This window comes from Aptenodytes forsteri, unplaced genomic scaffold, assembly GCF_000699145.1.
Source record: "Aptenodytes forsteri isolate BGI_AS27 unplaced genomic scaffold, ASM69914v1 Scaffold33, whole genome shotgun sequence".
In the NCBI taxonomy this organism is placed as follows: domain Eukaryota; kingdom Metazoa; phylum Chordata; class Aves; order Sphenisciformes; family Spheniscidae; genus Aptenodytes; species Aptenodytes forsteri.
Genome location: NW_008795037.1, coordinates 1,380,436 through 1,398,541, shown reverse-complemented (window position 1 = coordinate 1,398,541; position 18,106 = coordinate 1,380,436). Strand labels below are relative to the sequence as shown.

At 36.9% G+C, this 18,106-nt stretch overlaps 1 protein-coding gene across 1 annotated transcript in view; it reads right to left on the bottom strand.

Annotated features, from left to right (window-relative positions):
• The window catches only part of LONP2 (lon peptidase 2, peroxisomal), a 122,067-nt gene that overhangs the window by 11,692 nt on the left and 92,269 nt on the right, over positions 1-18,106 (bottom strand). The window contains exons 9-12 of the mRNA XM_019471374.1: positions 12,633-12,783; positions 11,974-12,100; positions 10,742-10,875; positions 1,345-1,487 (exon numbers count right to left, since the gene is read on the bottom strand). Coding sequence (XP_019326919.1) covers positions 1,345-1,487; positions 10,742-10,875; positions 11,974-12,100; positions 12,633-12,783 — 555 coding nt within the window. The remainder of the gene's footprint in view (positions 1-1,344; positions 1,488-10,741; positions 10,876-11,973; positions 12,101-12,632; positions 12,784-18,106) is intronic.

Sequence of the window (18,106 nt, the reverse complement as noted above, 5' to 3'; positions counted from 1 at the left end):
AACGTAAGTTGCTTACGATAAAGTCATTTGCCTAAAAAGCAATCTCTTCTAATTTCTGAAAGTAAAAAGAAATAAATCAGAACACAAATGACCAGTGTGAAAAAACTCAACCGAGAGAGTCATAAGGTACTGGTCTCTTGATCACTTGATCTTCCTTGCCTCCCATTCCCCCCAACCTCCACTGCTACTACCATCATCATCCTCTAACACAATCAATAGTGCTGTCTTCTTTCAACTTGTTTCCTCATTTCTGTCTCTTCATTAAGAATCTCTTCCATGATAAAATCTTCATATCCAAAAACCTCAGTTTGGGTCTAAAAATTGACTCATTCCTTAACGATCATCCATTTTCTCCTGCTTCCCCTGCTATCTTGTCCACTTTTTGTCCTCCAAATCCCACTGGAGTCTGGTTCTCTCATCTAGGAGAGAAGAATTCTCACAGGAAATTTCTTAAAAGTTTGAATTTTGTCTCGTCTGGAAGGTTTCCCTTCATTTCTATTTTCTCCATAACTTACTGGTTTACTGATCTTTTCTCCAGGATAAAGACAGAAAAATTTAGCGTTCCATCAGCAACTGGTTTCCTGTCATAGTGTTATATATACTACTTACACTCAGTCAGTTCACCTGGACCTGAAGTAAAGCAGAGAATAACTGCAATGTAAATGGTGAAAAGAGAATCCCAAACTAACAAACTACTTTTATTGATGGCATTTTCATAGAATGTAGCAAAATACAGACGGGGGAAAGAAAAAATTCTGGAATATGCCTACTGATGGAACAGAGCTGGTACTAGGAAGCTGGAGGTGCCTGACTGATCATAAAACATTTTTAATAGCTAAGAGTCACATTAATCTAAAGAATGTCTGAGAATTTCTGGTGCAAACTGAAGTGGTTTTAATACCCAAAAAAGCTGACTGGCTTTAAGGAGGTATGTGGGACAGTCCTTAACACAGCTGCCTCAGAGACGGGATTCCTGGGTTCTACTTTTGGCTTCTTTCCCAAGACCACCAGACATCCCCCAAACAAAAGCAAAGTTGTTATAAACTGAAAAAACACCACCGCATTCTTAAGCACTGCTGCAGGCATCTTTGCTAACAGAAAGTCATGCCATTATGGTATTTACGTAGCTTGAATTAAAACAAAATAAAACAAAAACTCCTTTAGGTGAAAACACACTCGGTGGAACACAAAGAAACACCGTTCTGTTACTAATACAAGTAATAATTAATACTGATAATTAACTTTAAAAAGTCAATATTGTATAAACTCAGTCAATAGCAGTAAAATAGACAACTAGTCAAACCAGACAAACAACAGTCAAGTAGAAACAAATGAGGATGTTACCTCCATTTCATACATGGGTGGCCCCAGGATATCTTTTAAAGCATGGAAATCAATTAAAATCGGCATTTCAGGTGGCAGAGCCAGGTCAGCTGTGTCACTGATGGATTCTGTTTTTGTGTCTTCTGTGACATGCTCTTTGCAATCTAAGAGAAGAAAATCTAATTTAGGATTTGTAGCAGTCTTTCTTGACACAGGAATTAAAAAAAATCATGACAGAGAAAAATAAAATATTCAAAGAAATGCTCAGAAAGTTCATGAAAGTGTGCTTAAACCATCTTTCACAAAAGTCTTGTCAAATTAAAGATAATATGGCACCAAATTTAATTATTAAGCCTAAACATGTTCTAACTGTTCAGCAAAGATAATATTAAATCTAGAGCACTGACAGAGATGCAACTCACTTGCTTAAATGCATTTTAAACTAGGTCAAATAGCAAAACACATTAAGTTCATCTAGGACTTTGCACTTTTCATCAGAATTGTGCATAAAACCAGTATTTGTGTGCATAAACAGTATTTGTAGGAGATGATCATGTTTAATGTAGTGTAATACAGAATATGGAGCTGAATGTGTAAATACTGAAAGTTCAGTAACTACTGTTCTTTTTACATATGTTTACAACTGTGCTCTCTGTGGTCTCTTTCTGCAAGGATTTAAATGCTTAATTTCTGACACTAATAATTAAGTTCTGTCAAATAAAGCAGGAGCATTTTGGCCAGATTTACATTCACTGCTTTGCCACATGGCTGCATTACTTATAGCTAACCTGCACTACAGTCAGTAACATCTCATTTCACAGTATCCAACAAGGACAGCGTAACTTGCTGCTCTGTAACTCTGCCTTCCTCTCTCCACACCCCAATCCCTCGCACACATACCCTCAACACCAGCTGACCGGGCACAGGAGAAGCTGCTACAGGTAGATCACACGGAAACCAGCCCCACTGGAAGCCTAACTCATCCAGCCCTGGTGTGTCGCCTCCTTCCAGGCTGTCAGATGGAACCACTACCCCAACGTAGCACAGCCCACCGTTATTGCAGCCTATGCAGCACATATTCTGACATTACACTTTTTACTTTGATTTTTGTCTCTTACGACTATTATGGCTTTACTCAGTCATAGAATCATAGAATGGTTTGGGTTGGAAGGAACCTTTAAAGACCACCCAGTCCACCCCCCCGCCATAGGCAGGGACACAGTTCACTAGGTCAGGTTGCTTAATTCACAAAATTGACGTCCCTCGTTTGCTCAACAGCCAGTTTGGCACACAGCATATACAGTCCTTGCTCAGTGGAAAAAACCCAAACAACTTCAGTGTAACAACTTCATCTATGGCTTTTGTCCTGAAATGTTATACTTACACAGGGCTCTGCTCTTTTCTTTGTTGGATGAGGTATTTCTAAGGTGTCTTGACCAATAACCACTAGCAGCAAAAAATTCCTCAAAGATCAAATTATTAGGCATTTTCAGAAAGGTGTGATCTACTCTTCAGGAAGGGCTATAAAACCCAGTTAGCCTGACACTTTTGAATGCAATATACTCAAGCGTCATCAAGAAGGGACCACATACTTAAAGCAATAGTTATGGATTCAGAAGTGTGCTCTTTCCTTCCTCCATTTACAGTATGATTGTATTTCTTACCTATACAATTGTTTCCTTAGCAGAATTTCCTTAAATTTTCCGTTTTCTCTACAAATGTGTTTTCTATACAAAAGTGAACTGTAATGGGGACCATATAAATATCAAAGCCTCAAAATTGTTTTAAACCAGACTACACAGCCGGTTGTTTGCACGAATAAGCTCAGGAACTTAAACATCATTTGTGCTGGACCTACCCTGCACATTTACTTAAGCGACTGTATACAGAAGGAGAATGTAAGCAGGGAGTCATTTCCCCACAGAATTTGATCCAGATGCAAAAGGCTCATTACCATTTTCTCGAGAGCCCTAAGCAATATTTTAGTGAAACATATATCAGAGAAATGAAAAATACTTGAACAATCCAGATGTTTCTAAGGTTCTGTGGCAGTTTTATGGCAGTGCCTCCCTGCCCTGAGGCTGCCATTAAAAAAAGCATTGTACACATACATATAGTGAAGATATTTCTTCCCACCCCAAAAACACAAGCCTAAGATATGTTTAAAGCGATAGTCTCTATTACGCAGGAACATATACTGGGCTTCAAGACTTCTGCACCATACTTTGGGAAATTACCCACTGTTGCTTCCTTTCTTTGAATTCTGTTTTACTTTCAGTGAAGAAACTGTCTTCCTCTGCATATTAATGCATGCACAATAACTGAAGATCCAGGAATTTAAACAATTATAGGGAAACACAAATCACTGATCTAATCTATTTAATATAACATTAAGAGGTGTTCTGTGCTGCAAAAGTAATTCTCAGAATGGATGAAGACAGAATGTCTCCTTTCACAAGATACAAACTATCCTTTTATTAATCCTGACATATAAAGGCCTTTTTACAGTTAATTTTGTTGCAGTGCAATTCTCACTAATGCCTTCATACAGTATCAAGGAAAACATTCTACATCACTGTTACGATAATAACACCAACTCAGTTTTCATTCCGGACTCAAATCTAACCGTTATTATCCAACAGCCACTAATTTTTCCATTGTACAACTCACTGCTCCATGCATAAATCCCATTCCTTTACTGTAAACACTGCCTTAGTCAGATGGCCCTCCTGTTGTTCCAGCATGTCTCTGTATTTTTGATGAACTACTATTTCTGTACATAATAAATTCAAACACATAAATACTAGCAAGTCTAGGAAACATAACCCTGCATGCTATTCTTGCAACTCAGACCGCAGTTTCAACACTACGATCTTCGAAACCTTAGTAATTTGATAGGACAATTCATGTTTTAAAACAAAACTGAGTTTAAAAACAACTGCTTTTGTTCTATACCAAGATTTTACTGCTGCCTAGCAAACAATTTCCAATTTCTGCTTGCTCCTATTTCACCTAGTAAACATAACCCTGCATGCTATTCTTGCAACTCAGACCGCAGTTTCAACACTACGATCTTCGAAACCTTAGTAATTTGATAGGACAATTCATGTTTTAAAACAAAACTGAGTTTAAAAACAACTGCTTTTGTTCTATACCAAGATTTTACTGCTGCCTAGCAAACAATTTCCAATTTCTGCTTGCTCCTGTTTCACCTAGTTCTACATATACAGCTGAAGGAGACAGACTTCTCGTAAACAAATCAGTAGGTAATTTTTGAGGCCACCTGCCCTATTAAAAGAATCAGAAACTCTTTCTTTGAGTTTATATAATCTAATTAGTAGACCCCATTTTATAATCTGTAACAATAACAAACTCAGACTTCTAAAAATATTAACCTAAATTCTGACATTATCTAATTTTCCCTAAAAGCATACAGTGACGTTCCAAAATATAATTACAAACACTAACTTTTTCTTTGAAGGAAAAAACATTTTATTTCATCACCTTTATAGAAGTGCTGACTACGAAGCATCTATAAGGATGTAAGTAATTAAGATTTCCATTAACAATGACAAATACATGTTCCCTGCCTATCCCAGATGAATAGCCATAAATGATAGTACAAGTTAAATGACACATTTATCTAAAACAAGACAGTTAAATTCAAGTTTCCAAAAACAGAACTTTTGGTTAGGACAACAGCTTAATCATCTTACATTTTGAGTTAAGTTGGAGAAAGAAGCTAAGAAGTCAAAGAAGTGCCCTTAACAGAGCTCCACGCTGCACTGGAGGAACCACCTGCTGATCTACTATTACAGTACTGCTTAAACAAAAGAAGCATGGTACTGAGTTGTTTTAACATTTAAAAATTGGAAAAACTAAAAAAAAAAAACCAAAAACAAACCAACCAAACCCAAAAAACCCCACACCAAAACCCAACAGCAAATCAACAAACACCCCTCCCCCAAAAACAAAAAAAATCCAAAAAACAATCAACCAACCAAAAAAAGAAGATTACGTTTGTAAAATTTTCAGAGCAGAATCTGCAGCTACTCAGCAAAGATCATGACAATGTTCCTCTCAGGAATCTGCCTTTGCAAGTTCCCAAAACAAAACAAAATCTTGCATGTAAATACTGGATTTGTAAGAAAACGGACTCTTAAGAAAACATACTGACAATGAACTACTATATATAGTTCAGGATTTAATCTAAAAAGGAATTCCATGGCACAAAGACAAAGATTTAAGAATTTAAGACTGCTACTTTCTTCTAGAGATATAATGGAAACGAGTGAATAGAAGAGCCTAAAACTTCTTCAACATGTAGCAATTTCTCAGCTCCTCATAAAACATATTTAAATTAAGCACTAGTAATACATAAGTCTTAAACCCAAAGATTTCCAGGCATACTTACTGGCCATGACAGAATAATATAATAGAAACCTAAAATTTTTAAACAGCTTTTAACATAACATATTCTGATTTGCTGAATTGCTATGAAGAAGTATAAGAAAGAACGTAAGCATAAAAGAAAAGGTTTCAAGTTTGTGGGCAATTAAAGGGAAAACAGCATGTTCTTTTTTCTCAGTGGATTTACTAGCAGATGCTTCAGCGCACGACAGACAGACCCAGAATTCTTTTAGCCCCTCCAAACTAACCAACAAACTCCACAAAACTACATTTAGGTAGGAAAGGATGGGATTGCCCTTGCTGGCAACAGTCCACACTCAAAGCCAGGCATAACATGAAACTACATCTTAAAAGCAATTTTCCATTGTCCAACTTAAATCTTACGCACTACATACTTGGGAAGTGCTACTTCCAAAAGAATTAATTTTGGAAAGGAACTCCTTCCTGGGACCCCAATCCTACTAACACTTACTCGTATATGCTACGTGCATTTTTCCCCACAGGATCAGAAAATCTCTCTTTTCACAAAATAATTACATTCCATCAATTCTGATCTAGAATAACAACGCGTACGTGAAGCACTTGAATTTGAGGTTTTCATGCAGGAATATTTAGATAAATTAACATGGGAAAAAAATAGTTCGTATATAAACCCAACTTTTCATAACATTTACGCCTCTTTGGCCTAAACCAGAGAAGACATTCCAAGCAATTTTTAGAAAGAACAACATATTACAGTCTGCAGAGCTGATAAGTATACTAATGCCAGCACAGCTGAGCTCAAACTTGAGTGCCTACAGTCATACCACCGTGGGATTTATGCTGATCAGATTTTATAAACTCATTTCTCAGTGCTATGGGAGATCCCATGCTGCTGCAAGTGCTGAGTTTTGGCTAGAACATAGAACAGGTCCCTTTTTGCACGAGCAGTGATGTTAGCCCAGCTCTATTAAGGCCCTTATACATACTAAAAACAAGCAACCCCCCCCCCCAGTCATGCATAATGATGTTTTGTGAATAAAATGCATCATACCCAAGTTGAGGGAGGGAGAGTAAAGACTACATGTTTCAGTTCACGTTGACCACTTCAGTCAAACTTGCATGTAAACTCAAAACCAAGTGTTGTTTCACCCACAAGGAGTAGAACAAACTGTACTGTATGACTGGGTTATGGAAATATTTAAGTATTTTCAAAGCCTTGGTTTCAACATAGATAGAATCCTCATTTAATCACTTTCAGTTACTAAATATTACTCATCCTAAAACTCCTTTCAAGTCTGAATTAGGCAAATCATTTTTCACTCTGGGTTTCAACTGTTGTATCATGATATGATGCCTTAGTGCACAGTTGCTGCATTGTATTCTCAAGGCAGTTGCACTAAAATAGGAGGGAGAGTTTCACATATTTTTGTGACTCCTAGAATTTCTTCTAGTGTCAAAGACTAGATGAGTGTCTCATAAATCTTAGATAGTGTTTCAGTAAAATATCAGATAGTGTTACTGTACACAAAGATGACTCCCTGGAGAGGTCTGAAAAATTACTCCATTTGCTTTTGCTGAAGTTCACAGTACAAATTCAATGACTGACGCAAACTAACACTCCTCCACTTGCCAACTTCATCATAAAGCTCAGGAGTCAAAGGAGCGAGGAAGGCAATACAAAGCTGCCAGTGTATTTCAGTCATGCATTTTTGGAAAGTGCTAAACATGGCTTGACAGCGTATCTCCTAGCATCAGTTCTGCTATGGCAGGTATCCTCCATTTTTAGAGCCTACCATCAAACAGTGTCAAAAGCCTGATGTTTACAAAGCCTTGAAAACAGATGCTCCACTTTGAGTTAATAATCTGATTTAATCAATATAATGATGGAAATTTTGTGGTTCTACCACCTAATGTCTTTCAACTTTTATTACAAACCCACAAGCCAGAAGGCACTCAGCTGAATAAACACAATAGGCACCATGTTACTATTCTGATATGCTATGAATCATATACAAATTATGCTTTAGCAAGTTAGAATCTACAAGGCAAGCCTGTAGCTTGCTCTCTCCTATTCACAACTCGTGACATATGAATGCACTAACTGTAGAGTCTCAGTACCACATCAGTAACTGACAAATGTGTAAAGCAAAAATGAATTATAGGTCTTTTTATACAGATAAGGATAAAGAAACAAAAAAAATCAAGAAATAATTCTAAATGAAACTATTAAGAGACAACAACTTGATTAACTATTCTTCCAGAGTCATTCATTATATGAAATAAAAATTCATCATCACTGTGCACAACTGCACAAATGTCCATTAAACAACCGGAAAAAAAATCCAAAGAAATAAATTTAGGCTAAAAATCCCATTATTTGCATCAACTTGGGGGATGTTTACGAGTTTTGTTTTAAATACTTGGTTGTTTCCAACAGACTGAATGAAACCTAAACAAAAATATTTTTAAAAAGTGTCCTACTCTCATACACTCCTAACAAGTGACATATTCTATTAAAAATACAGCAGGGTATAAGCACATTACTAGTACAAAATAAAACACATTTTGCAGGCTGCACCATTCTGCATGAAGAAGATTAACTCTACCCCAGCAAAAACAAGCACATATACATGCCTTCATAATATCAAAGTTAACTATAGAGCCACCTGTCCCTTGGACTCCCTTTTATTAATACAGCTTTTTCTTATGGACAGTTTCAATTCCAGAGGTACAAAGGCAGCTCTTCACAGGTCATTTCTTCTGGGCTTACTCCAAATTGTGTGTCAACCAAAAATGCTAGCATTTTGCCCTCTTTTGAAGCACTTAGCTTGCTGTTTTCACTTAGCTTTGGTAAGTTGCAAGTCCAGTACTAATTTTAACAGTGGATAATTTTAACAGTGTAAATACCTAAGTTGCAAGTACAGTGCCAATTTTAACATTGTAAATACCTCTCACTGGATTGAGATGTCTAATACAGTTCCTTTTTATTCTTTGCTTTAATAGTAAAATGTTTCTTCTTACAGTATCAGGACTTGTGCTCTGAACCTACTTTTCATTTATTTTATCAGAAAGCTTGAAGAGCAGAATGACCCTTTTTTTATTCAGCAATCGCATTAGACCTCTTAAGCACGTTAGACATATCTACCCTTCTGTGCAAAGAAATACTTGAAAAATATGACTTGTCAAAATTACCATCGCAAAAAGTGACAGTAGCAAAGACAGCTGATATTGCTTGATGCTAGTAAGCCTGCCCGCCACAGCCCAAAAGCTCAGTGTTCTGGTTCAAGAGCAAGTTCAGGTATCACAGAAGTATCGACAAACTCATGTGTTTGACTTCAGAAAAATCCAGCACAGAGGAGAGAAGGTAGACAAGATGCACATAATATAAATGGAAAGCATTAATAAGTATGTCTTAAAAGCTCTTCCTTTTAATGTAGATGGGACAATTTAAACTGCACAGTCATTCACGCATGCACAGCCACTGCTACTATGAGAGTTCACTTTCTTTAAGCCAAACATTCAGAGAAAACTGTACAATTATCAGCTATATTTCCTCCCCTAGGATTTACTCTCTGGAAGGGGTGGCACCATTCAGACTTGTAAGCTGCCTTATTTTAAAAGGAACAGATAACAAGTCTCCTTATTTGTCCTCCTCTAAGCCAGTCCAGAACTACTCTATCTGTACACATGTTAAAACTTAAATTTTTTTCCACGTTGGCTTAGTTGTGGAATGTTTCACAACATCAAACCAACAGGTTTAGTATTTTAAGTTTGTGAGTATTCTGGAGCAAAAGTAAGCAGCCATTCTGCAGTTTTGGCTTTCTGGTGTCCTCTGGCACAGTTGTTCTCTGACAGACTGGCAGTGTTTCTTGTCAGAAAGCGTCAACTGGGCTCACTGCAGTCTTTAAAAAACAAACAAACAAAACACCCGACACCCTGCTCGCTAGATTTTATTGAGACTAAGGACTATCCACATTTTAGAAGTTCAACTTCAGGTTCAGATTCTGTCCTTTCACATTTCTCATCTACCTTGAGCTGGCTTCTGCAGACATCTAGTGCTGCAATTAGCACTCTGAAGCCCTTAACAGAAAACTGCTGTGTGCAGTGAGATCCTCCATCAGCAACTGGCTGGAATAAAAGCACAACCGTCTATGCTTTGCATGGTATGTTTCACCAAACGCAGTATGGATGTTCATTTTTATTAAAAGAGAACATTAATTTGGGGATGAAAAAGGGAGCAGTCACCAGTTGCATGTTGCACATGAACTGGATTAGGGGCCTGACTTCTTCCTTCCGAACCCCTTCTATTTCAAGACTAGAAAGGGGTCTACCTTTACCGGTGAAGCAGTTACACCTGAATATTTTTGCTGTTTGAGAATTTTATGTTTAGTTTTCGTTCAGTCTGTTGGATGACTGGGAATGAGAAATCACTATTGTCTGTATACATGGGAAACAAGAACAGACTTACTGAAGTTGACAAGTTACCAAAGTTTCAAGAGACTTAGAATAAGTGCAGTCTTAAAAGGCACAGAAAAAGTGCCCCTAAACCTTTCTAATTTCAAAGCTCTTCAAGCAGACATTTATTTTGGAGTACAACAAAATAACTCGATTGAGTTCTGAGCTGATAGAGCATGCACAGCACAGTTAAAGAACCTCTTTAAATATAGTAACTAAAGCCATGCTTAGTCTTTTATTAAAGAAAAAAACCAGTGAAAGATTTGCATAAAAAAAGCCTAGGAAGACATAAAAACATACACAAATCATAATTGCATACCTAAGATATGAAACAGATCCACTGTACTTCTCAATTACCAACCTGGCAGGCTGAAATTACTCTACTTACGTCCCAAGCCATAATTCAGCACTACTTGAACCATGCATAATAAGAATGTCCCTCTATTTGCAAAGCTTTTAAAAACAGAGCCCTTAAAGTAGCATAAAAAAAAGGAGAAAAGGTTGATAAATCAGCTTCCTAGTGACTACGTTAGAAGTTTCCTTTTTAATAAAACATGAAAAAGATACACACCTTCTCCTTCGCCCACTTCAGCACGATCTGGCTTTGTTTCTTTGTGCTGTCCTTCTACCACTTTCACTGCCACTGCTCTGCAAATAGCTCCCAGCTTCCGATCCAGAGAGCGCACTCCTGCCTCTCTAGTGTATCTAGCGTAGAGACAATTGTTTTACTGGTGGATATTCTTTGTAAGAAAGATTTCTTTTGAATGTAAGCACACTTTCTTTTTAAAAATACATCCAAATAAAATGAGATGTGAAAGGCAGTGAGACCTTGGGCCACTCTAATAAACAGGAAAAAATTGTCATGTGCTTTTATCAAAATAATTGTGGTTTGCTGATAAAATTGTAAAGAAAGACAAACTACTAAGTGGGAAGAAGACATGACTAACACCTGGTATCAAACCGCAGTGAAATGCTAAACAGTGCTCCAGTAGCACTGACCTCTTCTCAGATGCGTAAAAATTAAAAGGAAAAACTATTTTAAAACTCAAAATATAGTTCACTGAAAGTTGAGGAACTGACTGTAAAAGAGTATTTTCTCTTAGTCTATGAATTAAAAAGAAACACCGGACAATAACACTCACTAAATGCCAAAATGTTGTTCCTGGTCACAAAATACTTCAATTCATTGAATAATGATACAGTTTTTCCATTGGAAATGAGCTAGTTTTAAGTCCAAAAGATGTTCTGATCAGTATCTTTGTTCTCATGTCCAACAAAAAAAATCGTTCTAATTACTACAAGCTATTTAAAAAACCCCACATTTTAATTTTTTTAACCTAATTCCATTTTTTAGACAAATGTGGCCCATCAAGTCACAAGAAACAAAATGGTAATTTCCATTTTTTCTATGAAAATGACAGAAATAAAACTTCATTCTTTAAAATAAAGGTTGTCTGCTGCCAGGACCATGGCTTCACACACTGAACACTGCAGCAATACTAGCTTCAAGTGTTTCTGTTTATTCATAGTGCCTTGACAGTTGTGTCAACACAACTGATTGTGAGCCACACTCTGAAAGCCAGAGCAAGGAATTCTCTAGAGAAGGAAGGATGATTCAGTTTAGACAGCAGAGCCAGACAGAGCTCAGGAAAGAGCAATTCCATAAATTACCAATTGTTGAACTTCTGAAGCTATTAAGGACAACAGATCTTAAGAAATGGTTTGTGTTATCACTTTATAAATGATTTACTACTTACCAGAAAAAGAAGTTATTCAAACTTAAACAATGAATAACAGATTTACCTGGTAATTATGTCCAAAGTGGTTACTTGTGGAATCTGTATTTGCTGTGGAGTCAGGCCATGTTGTTCAAGCTGTTTAGGAATCAAGTGTCTATGTGCAATTTCAATTTTTTCTTCTTGTGTGTATCCTTCAAAAGAAAAAGCATATGTTTACTAATCTTTTTGCTTATACGCTACAATATAATCAAACTTCCTACCATTTATAATTGTACCTGATTGAATTTAACAAAAAGAACCCAGCTATAATTTAAAAGGCTGTTGATATGATACTTTGTGATTATACGTAACTTCATGTGAACAAGAAGAATAGAATTTTAGTGTTTCAAAGATCCCTTTCTTCATTGGAATCTTAAAAAGACGCATCAGCCAACAGCCAGTTAGAATACAAACAAATCAATTAGTGAAAATATTGTTACAGAATGTATCAATGTATGTCCACATACCTGGAACTGAATTTTCGTAACTGCAATGCTAAATTTCATTCTCATGACAGAGGCCATAAGGGAGGCATCCTGACTAGTCTCTTTTAACGATTCTGGCCATTCAGTCTAGGTTCCTGGCAGGCTTACCTTAAGGAACTGCTTTTCATTTTAGGAAAAACACCCCAACATTGTTTAAGGACTTGCAAGAGCCACTTTAATGAAAACACTGTAGTGTTACCTGGAACTTGAATAATTTCCATTCTGTCCAGCAAAGCAGGTGGGATAGTAGCTGTAGTGTTGGCTGTAGCTATAAAAAGGACTTGGGACAGATCAAAGGCTACATTTAAGTAGTGATCGGTGAAACTGTGATTTTGTTCTGGATCCAAGACCTTAACAAAAGTGAACACAAAATTGATGCAGTTGCTCAATTAGAAGTAAATAAAATATGCACATTTTTATTATATTCCATCTGGATCTGTCATATCTGACTTTACATTCATAAAGTGTTATGAATATTACTAAAGCCTGACCCTCAATATCCTGCCTCGCTCTGATTACTCTGTAACTACATTCCACACCACATGCAAAAAAACCCCAAAAAGTTGTTTCCCCGTTAGTTCTTTTTACCCTTTTCTAAAGATGGCTGCAGCATTTCTCCAGTCATCAAGTACCTTCTGTAAGCTATCTTCATGACCTTTCACACATGTTAGAGAGTGGCCTTTCAAGGACTCGAACACCCTTGGAAAAGCAGCCCATGTGGTCCTATGGACTTGTACGAGTAGAATTCTCTCAAGTAATCCCTGATGCCGATCCTCATCTACTGCTGGTAGCTCTTCTTACTCTAAGCACACCAACCTGAGAGATCTCACCGCGAAGACCAAGGGGAAGAACATAGATTATCTCAGCCTTATCTGCTGTCACTAAATCACCTGCCCGACTCATTCAGCTTTGTCCAGCATTTTACTACTAATGCAGTAGTAGAAGCTCTTCTTATTGCCCATGACATCCCATGGAAGTCTTGACTTTAGATGAGCCCTGGCTTTCCTAACACAATCTTTGCATTTTTCTTTTTTTCCAAAATTTTGTGGTAAAAAAACCAGACAAAATTAAACAAGCACTGAAGAATAACAACACACAGTCTACCAACCTAAAAAATTTACTGCACAAGTAGAACTGTGGCTTAAATAACAGTGTTGTGTTCCTATTGCTTTTAGTACTACTTATGTGTGCAAATGCAACACTTGCATATATTTAAGCTATTACTTGAATAAGCTGTTTTTCTGCATTAGGTGATAAATATTCTATATATATGGGTCATGAGTGTACTAAGGTGCTGTCTTGTAGTTTTTTTAACAGTGCTGAAAATTGGAAGTTCATTGTATATAGCAATCTACACTTGGCTTCTATATCACCACCTATGAACCATCTTCATTCCACCCCCCCTTAAAGTACTGCCACACTTTTCCTTCCCAAATGATGAATTATCAATGCTACACTGACATGAATAATTCTCATGTTACAAATAATGGGACCTATGTATCTCCTGAGAAATAGCACACTGCTGTCAAATTAATTTATCCGCCTATACCCAAATGAATGCACCCCTTGCCTTAGCAACTTGAATTATAGCCAAGAACAGCATTGATAATTCTGAAAATCTGAATTTGATCACTTCTTAGATGGTTGTGAAAGAAACAATTCTGAATTTTCATTACTCTTAAATTCTATTAAGTCATTGAAAAGTTAAAAATCTTTAGAACAGAAATGTTTTATGATCACAGCAAACTAGCAAAATACTTTTTGTACGGAATGCCTGAAACACAGCAGAATTTTAAAAACAGAACAATTTCTGATTTTAAGTACTGCACAGATTTAAGACTAATATTTGGCAATGTATTGCGACTGTAATAAAATACAAGTTATATGTTCCCCTTAACAGTGAAATCTTAAAACGTACTGAAGCATATGCCTAAATTCTAAAACTAAGGTTGGAACTCAATGAATGCTATTGTTCATTGGCTATAAGCTATTCAAAAGCTTCTTTTCCTACCCTCTTCAGCAGGCAGCTGCTATCATTTACTCCCTTCTTTACTGATGAAGGCAAAAGCCTTGAAGTATCCTGACTAGCCATATACACTGATGCATAATTCAGTTATAGGTGTCTCTTACCTCAACTAGTCCTACAATCTAGCCCTAAAATGTAGGGGGACACAACAATAGGCAGTGTATCCAAGCACAGCATCTACAAACTGTCTTCAAAGAAAGTAGATCTATACCTTATATTAGTCTCCCATTCAAAGTCTACTCTTGCAAATTTTTCAGAACTGATTTAAACAGCAAATCCTAATTCAACTTACCCTTTTTTTTTTACATTGGTAACACAGTATTTCCACAAAATTCCAGTCTATTAGCTGAAATAATTGCAACTACTTCCAAAGATATTGAAAAATAATGTATTCTGACAGACCAAGTGGTTTTTTTATAACATTTATCTACACACGTGTATCTCTTTCTTCTAGTCTGCAACTAGAAATCCTTACGAATCCTACTGACTGCTAAACTGGTGATTATAATATTATTTACAAAGGTACACAAAATATTGATGCTGTACTCATGAGCAAACAATACTATCCAATAAAGGTAGGGAAACTGTAATCAAACGCAACTCAGATTATATCAAAAAATGTGAATTATCTGAGATTTTCTACAAGGGCTAGAGTTTCTCTAATAATTCTTTGACACAGTAACCATTTCTTAGAATAAGACATAAAACAATATCACGCCTATGCATTTAAAACAGATTTTCCAAAGCAAATAGAACTGTTCTTCAGCTAGGTATCTGTGCTAAAGTTCAAAAGTTTTCAAAGATATTCAACTAATACAAAAATATTAAGTACAAAAAGAACATTCAGTGAACAAAACATCTTGGTTAATTCATGGCCGACAGCTCACATGCATACAAAGGCTTCTCTGTACCAGCTTTTTATTACCAGAAAATCCAGAATAAGTTCCATGAACACTTAATTGCCTGGCTATGCTCCTGGTCTAATTTTCCTGCATACAAATACTCACTATCAGGCACTTGGATCCATTTCTGTTTTCTTCTGTTTTAAACAGAGGTCATCTAAATTTAGACTAAAACATTCCCTTGTTGATGAACAGTAACTGGAAATAGGAAGACATTCTGTTTTGCTTAAGCAACAACTCTGCAGAAGCACTAGAACTAAACATATCCGGCAATTATAAAACATCAAGCTTTGCTTCCAAGCTTACAGGGTATGGCAATTTTCTTCTTGAATATATCCCACTGTAGACAGTCAGTGAGAATTTAACACACCTGAACATTAAGGAAAAAAGGATGTGCCTTTTATACTTAATGATGACACTTACCAAACAAGAAGCAGCAGCCTGAAAAACAAATGTGCCAGTTAGGTGACCACTTACTATTGTTTGTTCTCCTACATAATAGCCACCTTTGCTCATTCCAGATGGACTTTCCAACAACGTAAACCACAAAAAGCAGATGAAAATTAAGCTGTTATGTCCAGGCATGAGTTCTCCATTAGAAGAGGTAAAGCACCTGCTTCAGGATGTTTAGACAGCAGTAAAGGGATATACAGATCTCACATGGGAGCAGCCCAGACATGGTTAATAGAGCAATTACTTCTCCAGATGCAACTAATGGTCAATTAGCAATGACTCACATAAAGACTGCAGCCCAAGCGGACAGTTGGAAGCTAACCTGACGAGCCTCAGCTGGAATAATCCATGGCAGGAGCTGAGTTCAATAGCACTGAGAATGTGGTTTTAAAATATGGAACACAGAAACATCCCAAAGCAGCAACAAAGTACGAAAAATTCAAACACAAATAATTAAAAAATAAATTAGTTTCATTTGCCCTCACACACTTGACATGATAGAAGAAGAACAGAAATGCTAATTCTCTATTGCAAGACAGGGAATGAAAAATAGATTAAAAGAAACAGCAAAGGTTGAATAAAATTAACAATATTAATGTACAGATCTGGATTCATGATTGGAACACTTCCAAAAAAAGTTATTCTCTTTCCAAGAAATGCCAAATCATTGCTTCATTAGTGATTTTGACTGCCTAGCAAACAACAGTCAGCTAGCTAACAAAATCTGATTTTCAGGTATTTTTTATCCATGCATTGACTAGATTCAGGCCAGCTTAGTTCAATATGTAAAGGAGAAATGACAGAAGAAATATCAGCAAACTCAGAAATAGAGCTCATTACCATTAACAGCAAAGAGTAAATAAAATCCTGCAAGTGAAAAAGAAAATGCATTTGAATATTTGTTACACTCCCCTGCTTGTTCTCCTTGCACTTAGAGGCTTTTCATGTACCCTAGAAATGTGTACTACACACTTGAGAAAAACACAGGTAAAGGACCATAACTGTCATTTTTAAAAGCTAAAAAAGCGAAGCCATGGTATTTTCTAGCACATTTAAATTATTACTAGTTCGTGTTAACATGCAAAGATCAAAACAGAGCTCTCAAACCATAGCCTGTTCATATGTTGATTTTCAAAGAACTAGTTGGCCTTGTCAAAACAGTAATTTTACACTATCTAGCAGGAAGAAAATAATGACGTTTGTAGAATGTCAATTGACATTTCATTTGCAGAAAGTCATACAGCATACAGATGAGCTCATGACACCTTAATTTAAGTAGCATTTTTCATATTCAAATCACTGTATTAAGCACTGTCAGTCAAAAAGAGTCATTAGAATGACTCTGTTAGCAAATATTACCAGAACCACTTTCATCCCCACCTACAACCACCCAGTTACAGAAGTTACCATGCCTTAAGTCTGACAGCTAAGGTGCTTCTAGGATTATGCCCTAAATTGTTTCAGTGAAAGCGAGCCACGCTAGCTCAAAAAATTTGGATAAATATCTTTTACTAACCCAACTCCTTTTGACTGAAACAGGTAAAGAACAATCACAGAAGCAGTTCAGCTGAAACAGTGATAGGATGGTAGCCCCTACAGCCATAGAGAACATTAAAGAGAGGTAGACAGTGTAAAAATACAGCAGTATAAAGAAATTCTAAATGTGCACAATACCAAAACCATTAAGTGCACTAGTGCTACATCTGCTCTGGACAGCCTCAAGCGTTTCAGCCTAGCCCAGCCTTGCTGTGCCATTACCTTCCTCATTCCCTCCTTTCTTCATCATCAGTGCTAGCACAGGAAGATGTACACAGCCTTCTGCACTGAGATGCTGGGGAAGGGCAATGCTCTCTGTCTCTTTCCCATAACTGAGGAGACACTCCTTCCTCTCTCCAGCAAACTGCTAGAATAAAACCGCTGAACATGCAAGTCAGTGGAAGAAGGAATTGAACTGGGATATAATCGTGTATCATACTGCAGGGAAAAAGAAGGCAGAAAGAAGGTTCTGGCAACTCATTACCGCTCTCTGCTACAGACTCCTCTGATACATGAAGCCTGCAAGGCATAGGTCTCAATTCACCTTCTTCATAATCACTCAGATTTTAGCCTCATGAAATCCCAACAACTAACCTAATGAATAACATAGAATCATAGAATAGTTTGGGTTGGAAGGGACCTCTAAAGGCCATCTAGTTCAACCCCCCTGCCATGGGCAGGGACATCTTCAACTAAATCAGGTTGCTCAGAGCCCTGTCCAACCTGACCTTGAATGTTTCCAGGGATGGGGCAGCC